Here is a 24,838-nt window from a genome sequence, read left to right on the forward strand (position 1 = left end):
TAAAGCTTCCGAGGCTTTTGAGAAGGAAGCATCTGAAGATTTTTTTTTGCTTTTCATCTCCGCTCACTTCTAAATATATAAATATCCAACGAATTTCACCTTTCGCATCTCATTTCTTTTCTTCTTACACAACTTCTTCCAACTGTTCTTATCTTTCAGCCATGCAAAAACTCATCATCGCCTTCGCCGCCGTCTCGGTCACTAGCGCTTTCCTTCTCCCATCCGGAGGAGGTGGATGCGGATGTGCTCCACCACCACCACCACCACCATGCGGATGCGGAGGTGGAGGTGGTCTCCCACCACTCCCACAACTCCCACCACTCTCCCTCCCATCCCTCGGAGGAGGAGGCGGTTGCTGCCCACCACCAGCCCCAGCTTGCGGAGGAGGATGCGGAGGAGGAGCCCCACCACCACCACCAGCCGGATACGCCACCGCCCCAGCCGCCGGAGGATACGCCGGAGCTCCACCACCACCGCCACCACCACCAGGACCAATCGGAGGAGGATACGCCGGAGCCGGACCAATCGGAGGAGGAGCCCCAATCGGAGGAGGATACGCCGGAGCTGCCCCAGCTGGAGGAGCCTACGCCGGAAGAAAATAGATGATGAGAACTAGCTAGTTTTCAAAATATTTAACTTCCCCTCAATCAACCAATTTTGCTTGTATATTTGGCACTTTTCAATGAATTTTGTTATTTTCTAAATAAATTCCCTTGTTTTTAAATATATCTTGTTTCTTAAAAATAAATAGATCATGAGAAATAAAGCTAGAAGCTTACAAAGCTTCGCCCGGAAAACTTTATCTTTTCGAAAACCATCGAAACAAATTCCAGGTTGCATCTCGATAGGGTTTGTGTATAAAAATCAAGGCGGACACTGTTCCATGCGAAGCCACTGCCAAGAATATGAAATTTGTAAAAGACTGATTATAATAATTGAGTTCTGCAGTCACTAATATATACACGATTGGAGCCAAAATTAATGAAATTGGAATTGCTGTCTGCAAAAATACCGTTGTTTTCGTAATGCCTTAAACACTTGCCTCCTTCCCCAAGCTGTCAACTTTTAACCCTTATATCTCATTTGCTGTGGAAGATATCAAAAATGTGTCAACTGATAAAATATAGGGGATATTATGATAAACAAACTATCAGCAGATTGTTTTTTGATATCTTTCACAGGAACCGAGATAAATTGAATCAAAGTTAGAAGCCACATTACCTGAACAGCGCGATAATAAGCCTCCGTTGCATTGATTCTGTTCTGCTTGAACACTTGTTTTGCCGTTCAAGCTTTCTTAGCTTGTAAAGAATAACAGCCAAAAAAGTGAAAACTTGAGAAGACAGGAAAACGGTCTGCCAGCAAACACTGGCAAATGACAACTTGAAATCTAAAAATGCCACAAAAAGTTTGCGATCGTTAATGTACAATTGAGGCATACATGGAAGGATCTGAAAATTAACTTTTCAAATTTTTCGAGAATTTCGAAACAGCTGCTCCGTCTATAGATGCAAATCCAACAGATTGATTCGGGGCTTCCAGCTAAACAGGAATAATGAAAAGTAATCCAACAAAATGGTCGAAAATCAAAAACGGTTTTCTGATAGTGCACCAGAACGGATTTTCATTTCGGGCAAATAAAACATAATATTGAATTTCAAAAATCATTACGATTGCAAGAGCAGCAACTGGAAATTATAAAGGCACTAATTTTTGCTTTAAATCGTAAACGCTCTAATAGAAGACCACCCTTTATGTTCAATTTAAACTCAATTATCTCATTTTCTAGGAGAGATATCAAAAAGTGATAAACTGACAAAACTTTTATCATAAAAACACCAAAATTTTACTGGTTGATCACTTTTTGATATCTTTAACAGAAAATGAGATAATTGAGTTCAAACTTCATTCTATTGACGGTATACTGTCTGTATCAGTGATGGGAGGAATTTCCGTTTCCGTTTCCGTTCTCCGTTTTCCGCCCGGTTTTTAAAGATTTTTTTTCCGTTCCCGTTTCCGCGGAAAAAGATATACGTTTCCGTTTCCTTTTCCGTTTCCGTCAATGTGAAATTCTATTTCCGTTGCCATTTTCCGGAAAAATCGCTAATTTTTTTCAGCGGAAACGGAAAAAAAACATTTAAAAGTTGACGAAAACATTAAACGGAAACTGGCTCGAAAAAAAGCATGGAAAGTGAGGCAAATATAGTCTTCCCCTTTTCGTTTCCGTTTCCGTTTTTCGTAATTTGGGAAAAGGCGTTTATTTTCATGTTTGATGGGAAAAAATCCTGAAAAATAGACGAAAAACAGAAATTTCCGTTTCCGTTTTAGTTTTCCGTTTTCCGCTCGATTTTCGAAGATGTTTTTCCGTTTCCGTTTTCCGCGAAAAAATTCCCCTTTCCGTTTCCGTTTTCCGTATTTCGGGAAAATGCGTTTCCTCCCATCACTGGTCTGTATAATGACCTACGCAACTTCAAACTTTAAGCTCAATTATCTCGATTCTTGTGACAGAAATCAAAAATTGGAAAAATTGTTCGACTGATAAAATAATGTTCATATTAGAATACATATTTTATCAGTTGACATTTTTTTGGTATCTCTCACATCAAGCAAGATAAACCGGCTTAAAGTTAAGGGGGTCATTCAATTGGAGTCAAATACGGTAAGTCACTTACATGAAACTATTGTTAGTAAATAATAAAAATCAAACTGGGGATAGTTTAAAAATCCCAACGCGTACATAGAAAATTTTGGAAGCAACACATAAGGAACCACAAAAACGCTCAGAGACAAATCCAAAAGTGCGCTGAAAAAGTGAGACCAAAGGATGACATTTATGAGGGAAGCCATCTTTGCAGGCGTTTTGAATATGATACACCAAGCGCCATAAATGAAAATCGGGGTATTGATACAAGATAAAATATGAAGAGCCAATTTGTAGTTCTCAGTTGTTCCTAGATACTCGGTTTCAAAAGAGCAATAGTTTTTTGGGTTTTTCATCGGAAAAGTCGGGGAGTTGGAATTAATGTGCTCGAACATGACAGGCAGGAAAAGTTATCAAATTATCAACTGTAAAAAGAAAAAAAAATCCGTGTTTTGAATACCTTGAATTGAATTTAATTATTTGCACAAAAAAATGAATAAAACCATAAATCTATTGTCAAAGTCTTTATTTTCTCTATTCGTAATTTCAGTATTCCAAAATTTAACGTCTGCGGCGAGTTCCGTCTTCGAAGAAGACTCCTCCGTCGATGGCGCAATACTTTGGACAGATTCCCTTTTCTCCAGCCCCTCCGGATTGTCCTGGCTGTCCTGGTGCTCCTGGAGCTCCATCGTTTCCTGGCTGTCCGTCGTTTCCGCGGGATCCCGGTTGTCCTGGACCTCCTGGCTGTCCGTTACCTCCTGGGCTTCCGGCGGCTCCTGGTGGTCCACGTGGTCCTGGTTGTCCAGCTTGTCCTGGCTGTCCTGGCTCAGATGAGCTAGCTCCTGGCTGTCCTGGATGTCCTGGTTGTCCGTCTCTTCCTGGCTGTCCTGGTGCTCCTGATGGTCCCTTTGGTCCTGGTGCTCCTGGTGCTCCGGCTCCTCCTCCAACTCCTGGTGATCCTGGCTTTCCTGGTGCTCCTGGAGCTCCATCGTGTCCTGGCTCTCCTGGGACTCCTGGTGGGCATGGTTTGCATGGTGGAACGGTGACTGGGTCGCATGGAAGACCAGTTGGCTTTCCTGGGTTTCCGTGTTGTCCGCATGCTCCTGGTCTTCCTGGCTTTCCTGGACGTCCGGCTGGTCCTGGTGGTCCAGCTGGTCCCGGCATGCAGCATCCTGAGCATGATCCTCCGGAGACTTGAGATGGAGCAACTTCAACAGCAGCGTCGTCTTCGTACTCAACAGCGTCGTTTCCATAGCCAGCTTGTCTAGCGAATCGGGTTCCGTTCTTAGCCTTCTTGATGTGAGCCATTTCCGAGAAGATGTCAGCAGTGGTGTGTCTACAATGAGCCAACTCCTTATCCACGTGGCTCTTCATTCCCTCCACATAGTTGTGGAGCATTGGAAGGGTGAAGCAGATCTGGAAATCAATTCGTTTAGAATTCGAAAATTTTCAAAAAATAATTAACTCACTCCAAAAACAGCTGCCACAGACAAAGTGACTGCTGAGTAAGCAATGAAGCGGTATGCTTTCAGACGAGTTTGCAGTTCCATGTCCATGATTGGAATAGACAGAAGAAGAGGACGACTGTGACTTTTCCCCCAATCCCAACACCATTTTATACTCTCGTTGTGATAGCGAAATAGTACGGAAATTAGAGAGACGCTAGAAAAAAGTTTACCTGGAAAAGTGTAAACTGTTTTCTCTTCTGTCTTCTCTCTTTGTCTCATTTTGTGTACAATTTTTCAGAGGCTTTTTTTTCGTGGAGAAAGGGTTCTCAAGGTTACTTGCAGGAAAAAAAGAAGGAAGTTAGAGAGATAGGAGAAAAAGTGAAATGCAATGATGATATGGGTTCACTGTAAAATAGTTTTTGGTGTGATGTGATAACTGAAGGTTTGTAGAATCTGATTCCTGGTAATTGGAGGTTTCTGAAATTGCTAATTGAACATTGACTGGAGAGAAAATTGAAATGTTAAAATTAAAAAAAAAAACCTACATTATCTTAAACTGTAAGCACTCTAATAGGATGGCGCACAAACCGTCAACTTTAAGCTTATACCGTCAAACCTGCAATAGAAGGTCCCCCCCCCCCCCCCTATAACTTTGAGTATATTTTTCTCGGTTCCTGTCAAAGATATAAAAAAGTTGCTCTTGCATAAGAATTGAGATAATTGAGCTCCAATAATTACGCTGGACTTCAACATTTTTTACCTGATTTCGTTGAGATTTGGGATTTAAAAAGATTGATTAGGGGTTTTCGAACCCTGGCTGGTCTTTTTCCGGAGGAAAATATTCCGGAAAATACTAATTTTCCAGGCTTCTTAAGGACAAAATGTATCTCCATCTTAATTTCAGACTTTCCTAGGAGTTATGTGGCTCAAAAGAACCACAATCCTTCATTATGAAATTTTGATTTGTTCAATTAAACTTTTTTAGAATGAAATATGCTATTTTTATAGGGTTTTGAATCCCAAGAAAGGCCTATAAATCATTTCAAATTATTATACAATTTGGGTCCTTAAAAATAATTATGTTCCTAAAATATCTCTTCCTAGTGAAACTTCAAATATTTTCACCATTTGTCTGGAAAATTCCACCTGCATGAGAGCAAAGTTCCATCTGCCATAGGTTCAAATTTTCCAATTTCGCAGTTTATAATTTCAAAATTTTCTGATCGGACACAACTTTCAATTATCGTTTTTTTGCAAACTTCCGTTTCAAAATTTCTTTAGTTTTTTCACAAAAATGGATTTTCTGAGCAAAATCGCTTCGGTTTTAGTTTTACTGGTAAGTCAAGGGCTCCCACACTGTCAAGTTTGAGCGTATACATTTCGGTTACGGTAGAATATATCAAAAAGTAATCAACGGACAAAAATGTTTTTGATAAAATGATAAACAATTTATCAGTTTACGGACTTTTGATATCTATTAAAGGAATCGAGATAAACTGGCTTAAAATTTAAATTTAAAGTTAAGGACCCTCCTAAACCCAAACAAAAAGAGAAATTGTTTCAGAATGGTTTATTGGGATCTGGTTTCAACGTTTGTGTAGTTTATCTTTATTTCAATGGATCACAGGATAAGAACAGTTTCAATTTCATTTGTCTAACCAGAGCTATCAATAACATTATAGTATTGGCTTTTAACTTTTTGTTGCTCACATTTCCAGTGGTTTTAATGTGAGTTTTGGATAATTTGGGCAACAAAAAACGACTTTTCAGTTCCGAAAACTTCTATCCAGCTATCATTGAAACTGTGATAATAACCTCAACTATAAATGTTTATCTGGTGAATCAAATCCAAACTGTGGCAATTGCCTTGAACAGATTTATCGCTCTCTATTTGCCGTTTCGCTATAAAGCATTGTGTAGTAATCATGTGACTTGGGTGAGGAGGTTTTAAAATCTTTTCTAAAATGGTAATTTGCAGGTAATTATGGGTGCACTCTATGCTCAAAGAGGTTATGAGACATTCACCAAACTCTATTCTTTTATAAGTGAGTCTTTATTTAGAATACCGCTGTTAAGCTTGAGCGCAATTATCTTGGTTCCTATGCAAGATATCAAAAAGTAGTCAACTGATAAGATGTTAATGATATTATGATAAACAATTTATCAGTTGACCACTTTTTGATATCTTTAACAGGAATCGAGATAGATTGTCTCAAAGTTAAATGTTAGGGGACCCTTCTATTAGAGGTTTTACGGTAGCCTTTCGACAATATCTTGAAACCTTTCTGTTCGAGATTTTCATGTAACTGGAAGTAAATTTTCAGATCTTGACTGCCTTATCCGTTTCGACAGCGACACGTTTTTTACACCATTCATAGATGATGCTAGAAATTGCTCGAAATCCCTCCCAGTAGATTCTAATCTAATCGTTCTAATGCCTTCTATCTTCTTATCAATTAGTGTTGTTTTGAATTTGCTCACTTTTGGGAAAATCCTTATTTTCTATTTTGTAAGTTTTTTTATTTTATTTCAAAGGTTCAGGCTACAACAATTTGAAATTTCAGAGCAACAATTCCAACTCGGAGAGCACCTCCTTGGCTCGAAAAAACATTCGATTGTTTTTCAAACCGTTTTTCAAGACTCCCTATTTCTGACCGATGCTGTTTTTACCTTCAAGCTGAGGTACCAACTTTTTTTTTTCTACAATTTTGTCAAACGTTCTTTTTACAGCAGACTCAGTGATAGTAGAATTTGGGCTTTTGTTAGCACAGTATTTGTTTGGGAGTCAATTCATAGTTTGGATGGGTAGGTCACAAACAGTCAACTTAGAGTCGATACAGCTGATTTTCTGTGAAAGATATCAAAAAGTAGTCAACTGATAAAACATTTGGAATATTATGATAAATACTTTTTCAATTGACCACTTTTTGATATCTTTCACAGGAAATGAGATAAGTTGGCTAAAACTCAAATTTCAGATTGATAATGTTGATGTTCTCGGATCGCGTATCAACTTTGAGAGCTAAATTTGCAAGAATAATGGATCGAGATAATCAAGTTTCATCGTCGTCTTGGATGGGAAGGTCTCGAAGACCTGCTGGAACTCCGTCACTTCCTGGTGTAGCCTAATTCTTGGTTTTGAACCAAATATCAAGATAATTGTTTTACTTGTGACATCGACAAATTCTAAGAGTTTATGAATATCGAAAAATCTAAGTCTGATCTTCATGCAACTTCTGGAAGAGTGTTCGATGATCTTCCGATTTGAAACATCCTTCTATCCACATTGTTTTGGTTGGACTTGAAAATTTTCGATTTCAAAATCGACAGTCTGTTTGAAAACATTAGCATGATGAATCTAAAATTGTTAAATAATTCATGAAAAATATTGTGTAACTTACCCATCCAACATATGAATCGATTCCCATACTAGCATCTGACTGATCAGCGCCCAAACACGTCCATCGCTCAGTGAGCTCAATTTGAACGTGAAGAGCATATCAATGAAAAACAAAGAATCCTGGAGTACGGTTTGAAAGAATAATCGAATGTTGTTCTTGACAGCAACCAAGTTTTCAGAGTCCATACTTTTTTTCTGTATAAAGTTTGTTCACAAACAAATGAAAACGAAAACTTACCCCAACATAAAAATGCATAATCTTCCCAAAAGTGATTAAATTGAGAACGATAGTGAACACGAACGCAGCCAAAGGAACAAGAACAACTAATGGACTATCGAAACCATTCTTCATGTCTTTGTTGCAGGTGGGATATTCGTACATGAGTCCGAAATAATCGAGACTAAGCGTGGCAAGACAATTTTTGTCTGAAATTCGGTAAATTGTGGCGTCTAATGATCAACTTTGGAGTATCTTGAGGTAACATTGGGAAGTTTCTCGGCACGAAAACGCATTGAAAATTCAGAACTTCAAAATTGCGAAACTTTTCAACGTTTAATATCGTAATATCTGTAATAGTGAGGCGCCGAGATGTCCGGAATGAATTTTTTGAGAAACGGAATCCGGAATCCGAAAGTCGGAATCCGGACAAATAAAAATTTCACGGAATCCAGAATGAAATTAATTTTCCGGAATCCGGAATACGGAATCCGGAATAAAGAAAAGCCCGGAATCCGGAATTTTGAGTTCTCCAAATGGGCAGAAAACTTCTAAAAACACATATCGTGCCTTATTTTTGCTTTTTTAGTAGCGGAAGTTCAAAAAAATCAAAGAATTCTTGAAAATTAACAAATATGTTTAAAATCCGGAATAATTAATTTTCTCGGAATCCGGAACCCGGACAAATAAAAATTTTCCGGAATCGGGAATACGGAATCCGGATGAAAATATTTTTCACGGAATCCGGAATCCGGACATCTCTGGTAAGGCCCACACTGTCAAGTTTGAGCTGGTTTTTCTTAGCCCCTGCGCAAGATATCAAACATTTTCCAACTGATAAAATGTTTGTGTTATTATCATAATCAATTTATCAGTTGACCCTTTTTTTATATATCTTTGACAGGAACGAAGATAAATTGGATCAAAGTTGGAAGTTCTAAAATGACACTAAAACGAACGATTATAGTAAGAAACTAATTTAAAATTACACTAACCAAACATTCTGTAGATTATGGAAATAGAGGCATATATTCTTTCCAGATAGAAGATTCCGAGGATCGCCTGAGAGTCCAATTTTTCAAATTCTCTACTATTGAAAACTTACCATAGTAACTTTGACACTGCACAATCTGGAATAATACATTGGTGCGAACATTGCGATGAATCTGTTGAAGCAAATCAAAACACAATGATACTCATTCACGATATAAATATTGATAGTCGAGGGGACTATCAATGCTTCTATAGATATCGGAAGAACGTGTTTTGAGCTGAAATGCGTTATTTGTATCTAGACATTCCAACAGGTCCCTTACAATAGAATGAGTGGAAACGAAAGAACCAAGAAATTCAAAACCAGCACGTACACATTATTGATTGCTCTGCTCAGGCATATCAAACTGAAACTGGTATTTTCTGAAGTTCCCGAAAAATATAGATAGATTATGAATGCACTGAAAAGAATCCCCAGTAACGCTTCCTACAAAATGGTTTTGTTTTAATTAATAGAAATTAACTAGACCCACCAGGAAGATTACAAAAGCGCCAACCAGAGGAAAGAGGTCCATATTCCAAGTAAGTGGAAAAATCAAAGAATCAAAATCCGAAGTAGTTTATATAGACACAATTATAGGCTTCCAAGCATAATGCCTAGTTGAAAACGTTCAATAATTCTTTGAAACTGATATTCTAACAAACTCAGGTTTGAAAACATAAACGTACGTATTCCCGAGCCTAGAAACAGGTGAAGTTGAGGAAACTGATATTAGGCAGTGGCTGAAAAAAACATTTCCAATTTTCACGGAGACTCGAGGACTACACCGAGCAGGATGTTTTTTTAATGTAACATATGTAAAGAGCCAACACCCTTTTTACTGTGATGAAGCCAAGGAACGTCTCCAGAAGGTTTCAAAATCAACATTTCGAAAAGCGGAGAATTGGGGCATCATCTATATAATTTCCAAGTTTGTACAAAAAACATCCAAGAAATCCGGTCAAGTGTTACTAAACTTTATTCAATCAATCCATCAATAAAAACATGTATTATTTATAACTCTCACTATCAGAATAAACCAGTTTTGCGAGAAATCCAGATTTCTTGACCATCAATTTCATGAAATCGGTTATGCCAAACACCGAAAAAGAATCCATCTTCCAAAATTCCAATCGTCGCAAGCGTTCCGTCTCCTCGCAAGATATCATAACCTTCGGCCAAATCAATCGCTAGTTTTTTATTGTATCTGAAAAATTCACATTACGAAAGGGATATTTGAAGTTTCAGAAGCTTCTAAATACATTAGATATCAAATAAAATGCTGAAACCATTAGATGGTATCAGCCAGTGATGGGATGAAACGCATTTTCCAGAAATACGGAAAATGGAAACGGAAAGGGAATTTTTTCTCGCGGTAAACGGAAACGAAAAAAAAAGAGTAAAAACATTTTACGGAAAACGGAAACGGAAACGGAATCGTTATTTTTTTTTTGAAAATAAACACTTTTTAACGTTTGACGGCTATACTTGCCTCACTTTCCATGTTTTTTTTCGAGCCTACATTATTTTCCGTTTCCGCTGAAAAAATTGGCGATTTTTCCGGAAAACGGAAACGGAAACGGAAATAGAATTTCACATGTACGAAAACGGAAACGAAAAAAAGCTCTAAAAACCGGGCGGAAAACGGACAACGGAAATGCAAACGGAAATTCCTCCCATCACTAGTCTCTAGGTTGAATGAAGAACACATTCGGGTTGCTAAAACGTTTGTACTAATCTAATATTTCAGACCAGTGGTTATTTTTCATATGGCATTATATAAAACGACTCACTTGTACGTTTGGCTTCTTTGACTTCTATCAAAAGGAATAAATGGAAAGTTTCTGAAATCCACATCATCGACGGTTATATTTGTCCATGTAACTAGGCAATTCTCAAAATGTTTGTCATCGCTCCTGATCCATTTGTCCACAAAAGATGCGAAGCGGAACGGTGTTACAAAATGATCATCCATTAACTCGAAATTGGTACACAATTCCATAAACTTGTTGTCTCTCTTATAGTTAAGCCAACTCCCATCCTTGATACTGATGTTTCTTCCTTTCATTTTTTCAGTGTCCAATTGAAAACCTGGCTTAATGGGCACATGCATGATAATCCGTTTACTTTTGGAGAGCTCGAATACTTTTTCCAAAGTTCCATTATTGATCGGTCGTTTCCCATGGATAGTCAAATCCTGGCATTCCTGATCAAATATTATGTTTTCTAAACATACATCTGAAATTTTATCTGAGTAAATAATCAAAATCAGTACGGGTATTTTGAAAAGCTGAGTCATGTAATCGATGACTCTTTTTTTCCAACTCAACACGACAGTTGGGCTCAAAGATTTTTTGTTGCGTAGTTCTAACCTGTAAATGATATTAAACTTTGTGAATTATATTAAGATTTCTTAAATTTACCCATTGTTCACACGGATGTTTCCTACGGATTCGAATTTTTCCTTGATATAGAATTGCAGTAGAAATTCTTCGCCCAGTTCAAACACTCTCAAATCTGTTATAGCACTTTTTAACGATTTGATGATCCGATGTGTTCGTTTAGAAAGATATGAGATGCGGATACTAAATATTAGGAGAATAATATTATTAGTTGTTTTTATGATGAAACTTACAGATCTAGAATTTCAATCAGGTACAAAATTTCTTCGACACATAGCATCGGAAGTTTGAATAATGGGAATTTCGATTTCTCTCTCTTCAGAGCATTGGAAATAGACCGAGTAACCACAGGCATCACACAACTATAGAACTAACCGTGACCTGAAATAATCGGCCTGGTTTGCCAATAATTGATTTTAAAGGTACCTTTATTGATTTCCGCAAAATCAATTTCCCCATTCTTTAGATGCAGTGCAATAGAGCGAGACTGTGCATTGTGCTATAATGATGTGTCCCCACAGAAGGCCCGCCCATCTCTGCTGCACCAGAGGAGACCAATAACCTCACTACTGTAAATTCCAGTGTTGAGCGGAATTCCGTCTTCAGTCTTCCGTGGTTTTTTTCGTTCCGTCTTCCGGCTTCCGTCTTCCGGCTTCCCTCTTCCGTAAAGTCCGGAAAAATCACAAAAAATGGAAGACTAAAATTTTCCAGGATTTGTCGAATTTTTACTGAAATTTTCCAAAATCCTTTCGGCGGATCCGTCTAACTGCAAAACCGATGCTAATATTCGATTCTAACGTATTGTCCAATTCAAAATTTCCAAGTTTAATTAATAGATTTCCGTCTTCCGTGGATTTCCTTCTTCCGTCTTCCGTCTTCCGTGAAGTGAAATTGTATTTCCGCTCAACACTGGTAAGTACTGAGGGTTTACGGAAAGCCGTAATTTAAAGCTCCAGACAAAAACTGCTCGATCGTTTGAGGAATTTTATCGAAGTTTAACAGCACTTGTTGTTTGAGAGCATCCAGAACTTGGCCGGGGGTAAGGGAGGAAGGTTTGGCTCTTTCCGGGAAGAACGGTCCCAAAACGGGACCACCGATCCCATCTTCGAACCGCCTGTTCCAAGAATTTCGACAACGGCCCCAACGGTACGACAACGGTCCCAACCAGGCTTACGGAGAAAACAGAGAAAAACATTTCAGCGACAAAATTGAGAATATTGCTGATAATTTGCTGAAAATATCATTATTTTTCAACAGAATATATAACGCCTAGTTCACCTTATTGCCAGAAAAATGTGCTTTAGCATACTTAAGCCTTTTTTGTTAGGCTAAAAACCTTTTTTGTAAGCCTGGTTGGGACCGTTGTCGTACCGTTGGGTCCGTTCTCGGAAAGTTGGGACCGTTGTCAGGACGTTGGGACCGTTGTCAGGACGTTGGGACCGTTGTCAGGACGTTGGGACCGTTGTCAGGACGTTGGGACCGTTGTCGGAATAATGGGACTGATGTCGAAGTTTGTTGGGACCGGCGGTCCGAAGATGGGAACGGTGGTCCCGTATTCGGACCGTTCTTCCCGGAAAGAGCCGAAGGCTTTGGGTTTTTTTTCAGAACGAGAGCATGCGTTGTACGGTGATCGGTTTACACCGAGACAGTTCGTTCATGCCGTTCATGCCCCCCCCCCCCAGATTTAAGCCATTCATATTTTGTATACCCATATGACTGCGATTTGTTCATCATTTAAGGTTTGTGACCTAGAAATCACGTTATACACCAAAGTTAACACAAAAGTTTCATTGGGAAAATGTTTCAACTTTCAAGAAAATACTTTAGGAAGCTCCGCTAACTCTGCTTGTACTTCTTTCCAGTCCCAGCGACGATTTTAAAACCGTGAGTCTATCCGAGAACATCAACATGATCAGGCTGAAATTTGGTTTACTTTTTGTATGCTGCTACACTCACCCATCCAACATATAAACTGCACCCCATACACCAACGACGCTGATGAATTGCCAGGCACGATGAGTACTCAGACCGCTGGAAATTATGGATCTGACTATGGACCACTTTTTTGAAACTTACCTCAATTGAAATGTAAAAACGATGTCGATGAAGAATAATGAGTCTTGAAGAACCGTTTGAAAGAACAACTTGATATTTCTCTTGATAGGCTCCAAGTTCGCTGAATCCACATCTCTATTCTAAAAATATACAGAAAAAAAATAAGTATACAAAATTTTCCAATTACCAAATAGAATTTCAGAATCTTGGTGAACGTCATCAAATTCAGAAGGACATTCACAGCAAACAAGCAAAAGGGCCAGAAGATTATGAACCAACCGTCAAAGCCGGTTGGAAATGGAGCATCACAACTTGAATTCACGTATTGACCTCCAAAACTAGTGAGATTCAGGAAAAGAAGACAGTCGTTGGCTGAAAACTTCAAATTTCAGTTTTTTTTTTTAATTCAAAGATGCCCTTACCAAAATAATCATGTAATTGAGTGACACTAATGTACCCTCGGATCAGGTAAAGAGATAGGAGGAATAGCTGAAATGATATAACACTTTCTTGGTTACTGTCTTCTAGAAACTCACAAAAGTCAACTTATTGCTGAAAAGTTTATGATAGAAAACAGGCGCGAACATTGCTATGAATCGGTTAATTGCAATTAGTATAGTTTGAAATTCGTTCACAATGTAGACATTTACAGTTCCATTCATAATGATCGACTCTACTCCAGGGGGCCAGACGTTTCGGGACCTGAATGCACTCAATAGGTAAATTAACTCTAGAAATATCAAAATGTTGCTATGAGATTAATGTTCTTCATTGGAACCAAGTTACAGTAAACACTCTAATAGAGTGCCTCCCAAGCCGTCAACTTTGGTCCTATCTACCAGTGATGGGAGGAAACGCATTTTTTCGTAATACGGAAAACGAAAACGGAAACAGAAAATAATTTTTTTCCGCGGAAAACGGAAACGAAAAAAAAAAGACTAAAATTGTTTAATGGAAAACGTAAACGGAAACGGAATCGTTAATTTTTTTTTCCGCGGAAACGGAAACGGAAAAAAATCTTCAAAAATCGAGCGGAAAACGGGAAACGGGAAACTAAAACGGAAACGGAAATATCTATTTTTCGTCTATTTTTCAGGATTTTTACCCTTCAAACATAAAAATGTACACTTTTTAAAGTTTAAAGACCATATTTTCATCACTTTCCATGCTTTTTTTCAAGCCAGTTTCAGTTTAATGCTTCGTTGTTTTTCACTTTTTTTCCCGTTTCCGCTGTAAAAAATGGCGGTTTTTCCGGAAAACAGAAACGGAAACGGAAATAAAATTACACTTTTACAGAAACGGAATCTTAAATGTTTTTTTCCGCAGAAATGGAAACGGAAAAAAATCTCTAACAACCGAGCGGAAAACGGAAAACGGAAACGGAAATTCCTCCCATCACTGCTATCTACCTCATTTTCTGTAAGAGATATCAAAAAGTGATTAACAGACAAAATGTTTATCATAGTATCAGCTAAATTTTATCAGTTGACTACTTTTTGATATCTTTTACAGGAAATGAGATACATGAATTCAAAGCTGTTGGTTTGGGTGGCACTCTGTCAGAGTGATTACGGTAAGTGAGACACTCACAACAATGCCGTCGGAAAATCCAGTGCCAGAAAATGCAGCGAAAGCACAATCACATTGTTTATCGCTCTGGATAGACATATCAAGTTGAAACTAGTTTTATCAGAGGATCCATGAAAGTAAATAAATATTACACAGGAACTAAACAGTATTCCAAGTACGCCTTCCTGAAAAATATAAAGGGTTCAAAATGTTATCTGAAAAAAGATCAAACCAAAAAAATGACCAGAGCAGCTACAAGGTTCATAATGTCCATTAAAATAGTCTGAGAGGTAGTCGAAGCTTGTCACTTAAAGATTGGCTGATACTCAAAAGTTATAAATGCAGCTCTTGCTAAAAATGCCTTCCTCCAAGTCTAAGCGGTGCAGATTCAGATAACTCAATTTATATCTGGACTGACTTACGTACACTCATGTCAGAGAACATGTGTGAAGAAAATTGGATTATCAAATTGTTCTTGAAAGTATAATTTCTGAGTAATCCGACAAAATGTTCATTTCAGCTATACAAAAAATAACAGAGGGTCATTATGCAATTTCTGGCATTGTGTGTGCCGGCTTGAAATCCGAATGTCCACTTCTTCCACTCACTCGATTCGATTTCTTAATCCCAAGCTTAGCTTTCAAAATAGACACTCTATCCGAAAACATCAGCATTATCAGTCTGAAATTTTTGTAATTTTTCAAAAAATACAATTAGCGAAAAACCTGTAATAGAAGGGCTCACTAACTTGTAACTTTGAGCCTATTTATCTGAGTTTTTCAAAGACTAAAATAAGATTTTCACTGATAAAATGTTTGTGATATCATCACTAAAATTGTTTCAGTTGACAGTTTTTTTTATATCTTTGACAGGAGCCAAGATGAATTAGTTCAAAGTTAAAAATTAGGTGGCCCTTCTATTGCAGGTCTTACGGTCTGTCCTACCCATCCAACATGTGAATTGTCTCCCATACAAACACGGTACTGATGAATAGCCAAGCTCGATGAGTGCTCAGAGAGCTCAATTTGAAAGTGAACAGGACGTCTACAAAAAATAATGAATCCTGAAGAACAGTTTGGACGAATAACTTTATATTGTTCTTAACTGAAACCATGCTTTCTGAATCCATATTATGACTCTGAAAATTACTAATTTCAGAATTAATGAGAAAACCTGGTTCTACAAGATAGAATCTAAGAATTTTCGCAAACGTCATCAGGTTCAACAGAATGGTTACTCCAAAAAATACCAATGGAACAATAATAATTAATAATCCGTCAAACCCAGGTGGAAATTTTTCCCAACAAATCGGATCATTGAATTCGGTCGATAGAATGGAACTATCCCAGAATAAGACACAGTCGGCGGCTGAAACTTTTACATTATTTAAGTTTTTCTGTTTACATCTACCAAAACGCTCTAAAATTTTTGAAATGCTCGCATATCCTCTCTCAAGGTAAAGTGCTCCCAGAAGAACCTGAAAATCACAAAACTCTTCGAGAGTCAATTACCGTAAAACCTGTGATAGAAAGGCCCCTAGCTTATAACTTCAAGCTCAGTTATTGCAACTCTTTTGAGAGATATCAAAAAGCGGTGAAGTGATAATATATTAAACATAATATAACCAATATTTTATCAGTTATCATAGGAAGCGAGATAATTAAGCTCAAAGTTGACAGTATGGGGCCCTTGTATTAAAGGTTTTACGGCGGTATTCAAAATTATACCATTGTAATTTTGTTACTGCAAAGTTGATGATAAAGCAGAGGTAAAAACATGGCAATGAATCGATTGGCTGCGATGAGTACAGTTTGGAATTCATTGACCATATATAAATTGACTGTTATGAAAATTATGAAAGTTTCGATTTTCGCTGGGAGAATATTTTTGTAGCTGAAACAATATTCTATTTGAAACGGACAAAAATACCGTTAGGCCTGTAATAGAACGACTCCCTAACTTGTCGCGTTGAGCCAATTTATCTCGGTACCCGCCAAAGGTACGGAAAAGTTGTCAACTGATAAATTTTTTATCACAACATCACGAAACTTTTATCAGTAGACAAATCTTTGATATCTTGCACAGGAGCCAAGTAAAATCAGCTCAAAATTGATGCCCTTCTATTACAGGTTTTACGGTAAAAGTGCCTTACAGTAAAAGTATAGGGAACTCAAGGACCAAAAAATTGAAGAGAAGCACAATAATGTTATTGATTGCTCTGGAGAGGCATATCAGATTGAAACTGGTTCTGTCAGATGATTCAAAATATATGAATACTACACACGAGCTGAATAAAATACCGAGGATCGCTTCCTGAAATAATTGGAAAGTTTCTAGAAATTAGAAAATTGGAAATTCTTGATCTCTTTAGTTCCTAATTTCACTCAAAGCTTCCTAGGGACCTTCCATTTTTAGAGCTATCACAAATCGGAGCCCCGTAGCCAAGCCAACATTCGAAGAGCATCCAGAATTTCGAAAGACTTCACCATCTAGAAAGTTCTAAAGCCCCCTTAAAAGTTTGGAAAAGCGAATAGATGGGCCCGTCGAAATAGAAAATTGTAGACGTCTCAAGAACGCTCTGACTATTAGATGATCTTGAAGGCTTCTGGAGAATTCTAGAACATTCTAAACTAAGGCTTCCATTCGGTCGGGAAATTTACCGACCACCGACCCCGCCGACCGACAGCCGACCGAGCTGACCGATCGGTAGGCGCGCCGACCATTTTCGTGCATTTGCGCATCAACGTGTATGCATACGCAGCATTGTATTATACGACAAACTACTCATAAAATGCCGCATTTGCCGTAAAATAAAGTGTTTAGTATGCAAATATAGGCATTTTGATGCGCAAAGGCACGAAATCGGTCATTATCCATAATAAAAGGAAAATAATTGTTTAGAAAGTCACTGATATGGAAAAAATCACCGTTTTAATATGGTGGCCTAACTTTTTGATGGAGTTTTCAAAGCAATTTTAACATGGCTGCCGAGAAAACAAAGAGGTGAATGCCAGACCATTGATAGGCCATAAAATTTGTTGCCCTAGAAAACTCGAAATGTAGAAGTTAGGCCTTGTGTCCAAATGAGCTAGAAACCCTATCAGGTGAATGTTAGACGAGTTATGGTCCATAAAAATGGTGGCCTAAAGAACTTAACATAGAAAAGTTGGGGCACTGTGTCAAAATTGACCACAAAACATATTAGGTGCATGACAGACCATTTCTGGACCATAAAACTTGATGGCCTAGAAAACTCACTTGAAAAAGTTAGGCCACCAAGTGAAAATTGCGTTTAAATGGCTTGATATTCACCTGATATGATTTCTAGGCTATTTTCACAGGATTACCTAATTTTTGCAAGATAATTTTTCTAGGCCACCATTGTTTCTGCCCATCAGGGCACTTGATTAGTTGAATATTTGGCTGAAGTGTGGTTTTTATTATTATTTTTTGCCACGTGAACACTTGTCTAGTGTATTTTTTGAACTATGCTTCCGTGAGCCTTTTTTTTTTTGAAAAAGAGTCAACGTGAGCTTTTATATAAATGAGCCTCGATGAGACTTTATCAAAATCAATAATTACGTCAAATGAGCCTCGATGAGCTTTTTTCAAAATCAATATTTTCGTCAAATGAGCCTGTATGAGCTTTGACGTGGAGTCGAAAAAGGCTCATATGAGCCTGCTTCATGATGAGCCCACGTGAGCTTAAGCTCATGACTGAGCTTTTTTCGGAACCCTATTCTAAACTATAGTCAAATTTCTAGAACATTCTAAATAATAGTCAAATTTCTAGGACATTCTAAACTAAAGTCGAATTTTTAAAACTACAGATGTTCTATGTATTTTACAATTAGAGGGAAAAAAATTCAAAATTGCCCTATCCAAATAATGAACTTAAAAGTCTGGTAATATAAAAATTAACTTGCCACCAATATCACTAGCGATCCTATAAGATTCATTAGCTCCATTCCAATCAATCAATGAAATATATGAGATATAAAACTGGTATACACTAGTTAATAACACTTCAATGGAATGAAATTCCAGGAAAATTTTTAATGTTTGGCTTTTTATCAACAAGAAAACAATCAACAGGTGAAATGCGATTGGAAGGCAATTCCAGTATAAACAAAGTTCCTAAAAGTGCATCAGCTGATGGTAGTCGGATGGAAAGTCGAACTGGAAAAAAAATATCAAGTGGTAGTGTTTTTTTGGTCTAACCCGGGTTCATGGCTATTTATACACAAACTTTTGGCCGCCTATGTTTTCACGGGTAACAAAATTAACCGAGTCCAAACAACAAGGAAAATGTCAGGAATACTAGGAAAACATATTTTCAGGGCGTAGTTTCCTGAAACGCCTAAAATTGAACTTGTGTTTCTTTAACCTTCGATTCGAATTGTAGTGTAAAGTTTAACCGTAGTTTGTGTTTTATTGATGAAGGATTCTAGGAATACATGCTAATATGGGATATTTACTGATTTCAAAAAACGTATTTACTCTAATAACAGGATTCCCAAACCGTTAACTTTGAGCTCAATTATCTTGGTTCTTTTGAGAGATATCAAAATTTTGTCAACTGATAAATTGTTCATCACAATATCACCACTATTGTTCATCATAATATCACCACTATTAGTAGACAAGATTTTGATAACTTTTATAGGAACCGAGATAAATGTTCTCAAATTGACTTTTTGGGTTTCTGTTTAGTACCGGGATCCTCAATTACTGTTGTCCATAGTTTGTTTTTGGACACTATACGATAATCTTAAATGCGGTAAACATTTATAGTTCATTTTTATATTTATCGGCAGTAAACAAGTTTCTGAAAGCCCTTCTGATCAAACTACATACATTCACAATCCAAATTTAGAAATCTCGTTAAAAGTGCGTCTAGACAAATCACTATCACATAATCATCAGTCTAGAAATTAGTAATCATCATCTTGACTTTCGTCAAAGTGCAAAGTCTCAATGTACTACTGGAAGATGGCTGGTCGGTGCTGTATGTGGTACTGTAGCGGCCACTGTAGAAGTGTTTTTCTGCGAGTTTTCCTTGGGACTGATCCGTTTGTTTTTGCCTATAGAGAGACGTTCGTTGAAGAGGATCATGATAATTCTGGAAAAAAAAACAAGAGCATAGGGATTCCAGGTCGACCGCCGACCAAGCTGAACTATCGGTAAGCGCGCCCACCGAGCTCTTGAATTTGCGGGTCAACTTGCGAGTGATAGCATTTTATTTTACGACGACACACAGCGCATTTATGGAGTAGTGCGTCGTAAAAAAAGTGCTGTCTACGCAAACACTCTCTAGCATGTTGAAACGCAAATTCAAGAATTCGGTCGGCGCGCCGACCGATCGATCAGTTTGGTCGGCTATCGCTCGGCGGTCGGCCAGCTGTCGGCAACTTTCGACGGACCGAAATTGATCCTCACAACTAACCCATCAATCACATGAATACTTTGCCATAAGAAAGTCTGACTGAAGAATGTGTAGAAGCGATGGTCGATCAAAGTACTAAAACTTGTGTTTCCCAGTTTTTATAGAATCTCTAAACTTACTTCATCTTCAGCGTGAATATCACACTGACCGAGAATAACGAATCCTGGATTACCGTTTGAACGAACATTGACATATTCTTCTTGGCGTTATTAAATTTTTCCGAATTCTGACTCGCTTGATTTTTCAGATAATAGAATCTGGCAAACGTGAATGCGTTCACAAAAAATGGGAAAATGACGAGGCCAACAGCCCAATAGAACATTCCATCGGGTGTCACCAGAATGCCTCCGTAGGCCAGGTGTTTCACAGAATAAAGCATGTATTTTGAGGTATCTGAATGTTTAGATGTGCTTCGTTTTTTGTAGAGCATGAAGAAAACTTACTGCCACGATCGATATTTTCAAAGGTGAGATTTCGAACTCGATCCAGATAATAGAGAATATGAAAAGCCAATGTTGCTTTGATCCCAAAAAATAGGTTATACCTAAGGGGGAAATATATGGCAACAAGGCGGTTAATCGAGAGATAGATACTTTGGAATTCGTTGTAGACTTTGAGATTGAGGGCAGTGGTTAGGAGGACAGTTTCGACCATTGGAGGGTAGATGGAATAGCCGCTGGAAATGAAGGGTAAGGTTATTCGGTCCGACCGACCGCCGACTGCAGACCGCCAACCGATTAGTCAGCGCGGGCGGTCACAGGTTGCTGATTTTCAACCAATCGAAATGATAGCCTCAATCAAAGAAGCATACTCGTAAACCAGTTTTTTGCGGGCCCTGCCATAGCTTCTTTGAGAATCAATATTTTTGGACCAACTCAATTAGACATGATAGAACTCAACGAGTACTACAAAATGAAACTGTGTAGAAAACTGAATCTTGTCTAAGAACCAAGTTACAAGCCAAAAAGCGTTGAGCGGTCACAGCAAGGCCATAAATTTTGGACCGCGTAGCTCAGACGGTTTTTGGCCCGCAACTTTGTTCATAGACAAGATAAAGTAATTCAATTTGTATCATTTTGTAGCACTCGTCGAGTTCTACTATACCTATATTAGTTGATTCAAAAAAAATGATTATCAAAGAAACTAAGGCAGGGCCCGGTCTACAGGCATGATCAGTAGGATTGAGCCAATCCTAAAATAGACCCATAAACTTACAGTACGGTGGCTGGAAGATAAACGATTGCCAGAAGCAATATAATGAGGTTATTATTGATTGATCGGAATACACAAATCAAGTTGAAAGACGTTTTCTGCTTGTGGTCCGTTATGAAACTGTAGATGATGAATGAGTTGAATAGGAGGCCAATGAAGGAGTTCTAGAAAATTTCCAATTATCAAGTAAGGCTTAGACTCGGTATGGAAATTCAGCCGACCGACCGACCGTTGACTCAGTTGAAGCGGAATTTCCGAGAGAGTGTTTACGTGCGCGCTGTTTGATTTAGCAATTGAAAATTGTCTGCCGATCGGTCAGCTAGGTCAGCTATCAGCCGGCTGGTCGGCGGTCGGTCGGCGGTCGCCGATTTTCGATTGACCAAAATTGAAGCCTTAGTTGTGCTCATTAGTTACACTTACCAGGATCATCATGACAAGAGCCACTGCATTCGGCCAACTTGTAATTGTGTAGTCTTCTAAAGACGTGGATGAATTCATCGCCAGGCCAGACACCTTCTTTCTTCTCAACCCGAAAAAAGAAGAAAAAACTAAATAAAGTTTACTAAACAAAGTTTGCTTATGTTTCTCTTATTCGAAGTGTCTGATCGTTTAGACAGATGTTTTTTCTAGCCTAGTTTTTCTCTTTCTCTAGCGGGCAAATCTTTGAACTATGGCAATTATGACTATGACACCAACGGGGAGTAAAAGAAGCTCAAACTCGGAGTGTTAGTCTTCAAAATGCTCAGGCACTACTAGTCTATAGACTATAACTATAGTTGTGATAATTGTTAGAGCAACAATTTCTGTTTATCAGAAAGAAATGAGTAACAAGGAAGTTTGTCTGGCGGCTTGGAAAATATACACATCATTTTGGGGGTGACATATGATCTAGGACCCAGAGGACCTGGGATTAGGGAAGTTTAGTATAGGTATCGCATGGTACCAAGTTAGTTATGTGTCATAAATTACGGAATTCAACCCATTTGGGTTTTTTAGTTTGGGAGAATTTTTCCTGATGCCTCTAAGAACAGGAAGTGACGACAAAAAAAAAAAAAATTAAAAAATGGCATTTACCATAATTGAAGGACGACTTTTGTAGTTAGAGATTTCCATAGAGTTAGAGATTTCCATGAATGGATTAAAAATATTTTTTCTGATATTCTTTTCACTGTACTTCTAGTGCTTTCTCAGAAAACAAAAGCTAATGAAGATCGATTATTGGGTGCGCTTGAGGAGCCGAACTTGTGGGCCACCGTTGGAGATGCAGTGCCGCTACCGGCTCCTAACCGCAACTTTGAAAAATTTCACTTAGCATTTATACGTGATGAAAAAAAATTTGAATGAGAGAAATTTAAAAATATTAAATTATGAAACTACGTGATACGGTTTAAAAACTTGTGACCCTCTGACCTCTGGACCATTGACCTCTGGAAGAGCGGTATAAAGAAAGAAGGAAGTGGAGGGAAGAATCAGTTCTCTCTTTCTCGGGGCTCCAGAGAGGTGACCCGGGGAAGGGATCCGGGTCATGGGGCCCGGGTCATGGGATCCGGGTCATGGAGCCCTGGTCATGGGATCCGGGTCATGGGGGCCCGGGTCATGGGCCCGGGTCATGGGGGCGCGGGTCATGGGCCAGGGTCATGGGGCCCGGGTCATGGGGCCCGGGTCATGGGTCCCGCTTCATGGGGCCTGGCTCATGTGGCCCAGGTCCTGGGGCCCGGGTCATTGGGCCCGGGTCGGTGCCCGGGGCCTGGTGCCCGGGTCATGGGGCCCGGGTCATGGGGTCAGGGTCATGGTGCCGTGTCATTGGGCTCGGGTCATGGGGCTCGGGTCATGGGGCCAGGGTCACTGGGCCAGGGTCACGGGGCCCGGGTCATGGGATCCGGATAATGGGACCAGGGTCATGGGGCCGGGTCATGGGGCCAGGGTCATGGGGCCGGGTCATGGGGCTAGGGTCATGGGGCCCGCTTCATGGGGCCTGGCTCATGTGGCCCAGGTCCTGGGGCCCGGGTCATTGGGCCCGGGTCGGTGCCCGGGTCCTGGGGCCCGGGTCATTGGGTCCGGGTCATGGGGTCCGGGTCACGGTGCCCGGGTCACGGTGCCCGGGTCATGAGGCCCGGATCATGGTGCCCGGGTCATGGGGCCTGGGTCATGGGGCCCGGGTCATGGGATCCGGGTAATGGGACCAGTGTCATGGGGCCGGGTCATGGGGCCAGGGTCATGGGACCCGGGTCATTGGGCCCGGGTCGGTGCCCGAGAACTTTTCTAGATCATGACTTAAAATCCAAAGAAAAAGTTTCAAATTCAACTGTAACAGCGTAGTATAAACTGATTCAAAAATATGATTCATACATTCAACAAAAAAATAGAAAAACCCAAAGAAAAAAAGACAACCGTAGACAATTCTCTTCGAAAAAAAATTCGCAAATAACATGTAATTTTGTAGACGTTGTGAATAAATCTACTTCTTACTAAGGAAACTTTTCTGTGTGTGTGTCTGTGTGTCCGTCTCGGACATTAACTTGAATAACTCAAAGGCGCGTGGGACTCCTATAGTGGTGTGTGGTATGTAGTCATGGACTGCCGAGCGCTTCATGTCTATGGTGTCCTGGGCCTTCTAGCTTATAGGGAAGCTACACTGTTGAGAATCGAAAATTTCAAAACTATGCTCAAACTCAATAAAACTTCACGAAATTTTGCAAAACGGTTTTTTGGCCTCTATGTGTTGCCTGCATAAAATTGATCACAAATCTTTAGAACTGAAAAATTTCGAAAATTTCGTTTCTTTTGTATATCACTTGAATTTCGATCCTGTGGACTACTGGAAATGGGTCATAGTAGTTTCCTTTTGAATACAAGGTTCTTAAGTTATGCGGAAAATTCTAGAACATTCCAGAAAATTCCAGAAAATTAAAGAAAATTCCAGAACATTCTTGAAAGATCCAGAAAATTCTAGAAAGTTCCAGAAAATCCTAGGAAGTTCCAGAAAATTCCAGAAAATTCCAGAAAATTCCAGTAAATTCCAGAAAATTCCAGAATGTTCCAGAACATTTTAGAAAGTTCCAGAAAATTCCAGAACATTCTAGAAAATTCCAGTAAATTCCAGAAAGATCCAGAACATTCTAGAAAATTCCAGAACATTCTTGAAAATTCCAGTAAATTCCAGAAAATTCCAGAATGTTCCAGAACATTTTAGAAAGTTCCAGAAAATTCCAGAACATTCTAGAAAATTCCAGTAAATTCCAGAAAGATCCAGAACATTCTAGAAAATTCCAGAACATTCTTGAAAATTCCAGTAAATTCCAGAAAATTCCAGAATGTTCCAGAACATTTTAGAAAGTTCCAGAAAATTCCAGAACATTCTAGAAAATTCCAGAACATTCTTGAAAGATCCAGAACATTCTAGAAAATTCCAGAA

General features: G+C 38.9%; 10 protein-coding genes across 10 annotated transcripts in view; 3 read left to right on the forward strand and 7 right to left on the reverse strand.

Moving 5' to 3' along the window:
* CBG08765 overlaps positions 1-7,113 on the forward strand; it is a gene marked incomplete at both ends in the record, with an annotated part of 64,296 nt that extends 57,183 nt beyond the window's left edge. The window contains one exon of the mRNA XM_002635425.1: positions 7,068-7,113. Coding sequence (XP_002635471.1) covers positions 7,068-7,113 — 46 coding nt within the window. The remainder of the gene's footprint in view (positions 1-7,067) is intronic.
* CBG08779 lies at positions 162-602 on the forward strand (the record flags this gene model as incomplete). Its single annotated transcript, XM_002635436.1, has 1 exon — positions 162-602. The coding sequence occupies one exon, from the start codon at positions 162-164 to the stop codon at positions 600-602; it is 441 nt and encodes a 146-aa protein (XP_002635482.1).
* On the reverse strand, positions 800-2,982 carry CBG08780 (the record flags this gene model as incomplete). Its single annotated transcript, XM_002635437.1, is given in 6 exon segments — positions 800-994; positions 997-1,000; positions 1,222-1,462; positions 1,522-1,543; positions 1,546-1,688; positions 2,673-2,982. Coding segments are annotated over 6 exon segments (915 nt in total), but the record flags the coding sequence as incomplete, so codon positions are not given.
* Positions 3,203-4,197, reverse strand: Cbr-col-139 (the record flags this gene model as incomplete). The annotated part of the gene is made up of 2 exons (XM_002635438.1): positions 3,203-4,057; positions 4,111-4,197. The coding sequence occupies 2 exons, from the start codon at positions 4,195-4,197 to the stop codon at positions 3,203-3,205; spliced, it is 942 nt and encodes a 313-aa protein (XP_002635484.1).
* A 201-nt stretch (positions 7,114-7,314) lies between the features above and the next one.
* Cbr-srx-73 lies at positions 7,315-8,862 on the reverse strand (the record flags this gene model as incomplete). The annotated part of the gene is made up of 5 exons (XM_002635439.2): positions 7,315-7,447; positions 7,491-7,684; positions 7,728-7,915; positions 8,702-8,768; positions 8,812-8,862. The coding sequence occupies 5 exons, from the start codon at positions 8,860-8,862 to the stop codon at positions 7,315-7,317; spliced, it is 633 nt and encodes a 210-aa protein (XP_002635485.2).
* Positions 8,863-9,768: 906 nt separating this feature from the next.
* On the reverse strand, positions 9,769-11,496 carry CBG26928 (the record flags this gene model as incomplete). The annotated part of the gene is made up of 4 exons (XM_045236652.1): positions 9,769-9,946; positions 10,533-11,111; positions 11,163-11,324; positions 11,375-11,496. The coding sequence occupies 4 exons, from the start codon at positions 11,494-11,496 to the stop codon at positions 9,769-9,771; spliced, it is 1,041 nt and encodes a 346-aa protein (XP_045098823.1).
* Positions 11,497-12,964: 1,468 nt separating this feature from the next.
* Positions 12,965-15,039, reverse strand: CBG08784 (the record flags this gene model as incomplete). Its single annotated transcript, XM_002635440.2, has 8 exons — positions 12,965-13,058; positions 13,098-13,172; positions 13,218-13,336; positions 13,384-13,568; positions 13,619-13,685; positions 13,733-13,898; positions 14,787-14,950; positions 14,998-15,039. 8 exons carry the CDS (start codon positions 15,037-15,039, stop codon positions 12,965-12,967), a joined length of 912 nt encoding a protein of 303 aa, XP_002635486.2.
* A 271-nt stretch (positions 15,040-15,310) lies between these two features.
* On the reverse strand, positions 15,311-18,480 carry CBG26929 (the record flags this gene model as incomplete). The annotated part of the gene is made up of 5 exons (XM_045236653.1): positions 15,311-15,446; positions 15,710-16,133; positions 16,510-16,658; positions 16,918-17,078; positions 18,418-18,480. 5 exons carry the CDS (start codon positions 18,478-18,480, stop codon positions 15,311-15,313), a joined length of 933 nt encoding a protein of 310 aa, XP_045098824.1.
* Positions 18,481-19,739: 1,259 nt separating this feature from the next.
* On the reverse strand, positions 19,740-21,921 carry Cbr-srx-77 (the record flags this gene model as incomplete). The annotated part of the gene is made up of 6 exons (XM_045236654.1): positions 19,740-19,887; positions 20,212-20,286; positions 20,331-20,604; positions 20,655-20,887; positions 21,427-21,587; positions 21,844-21,921. 6 exons carry the CDS (start codon positions 21,919-21,921, stop codon positions 19,740-19,742), a joined length of 969 nt encoding a protein of 322 aa, XP_045093847.1.
* A 1,055-nt stretch (positions 21,922-22,976) lies between these two features.
* Positions 22,977-23,600, forward strand: CBG08786 (the record flags this gene model as incomplete). The annotated part of the gene is made up of 1 exon (XM_002635442.1): positions 22,977-23,600. The coding sequence occupies one exon, from the start codon at positions 22,977-22,979 to the stop codon at positions 23,598-23,600; it is 624 nt and encodes a 207-aa protein (XP_002635488.1).
* Positions 23,601-24,838: the final 1,238 nt, after the last annotated feature.

This window comes from Caenorhabditis briggsae (genome assembly GCF_000004555.2).
Source record: "Caenorhabditis briggsae complete genome, chrV, whole genome shotgun sequence".
NCBI lineage: Eukaryota > Metazoa > Nematoda > Chromadorea > Rhabditida > Rhabditidae > Caenorhabditis > Caenorhabditis briggsae.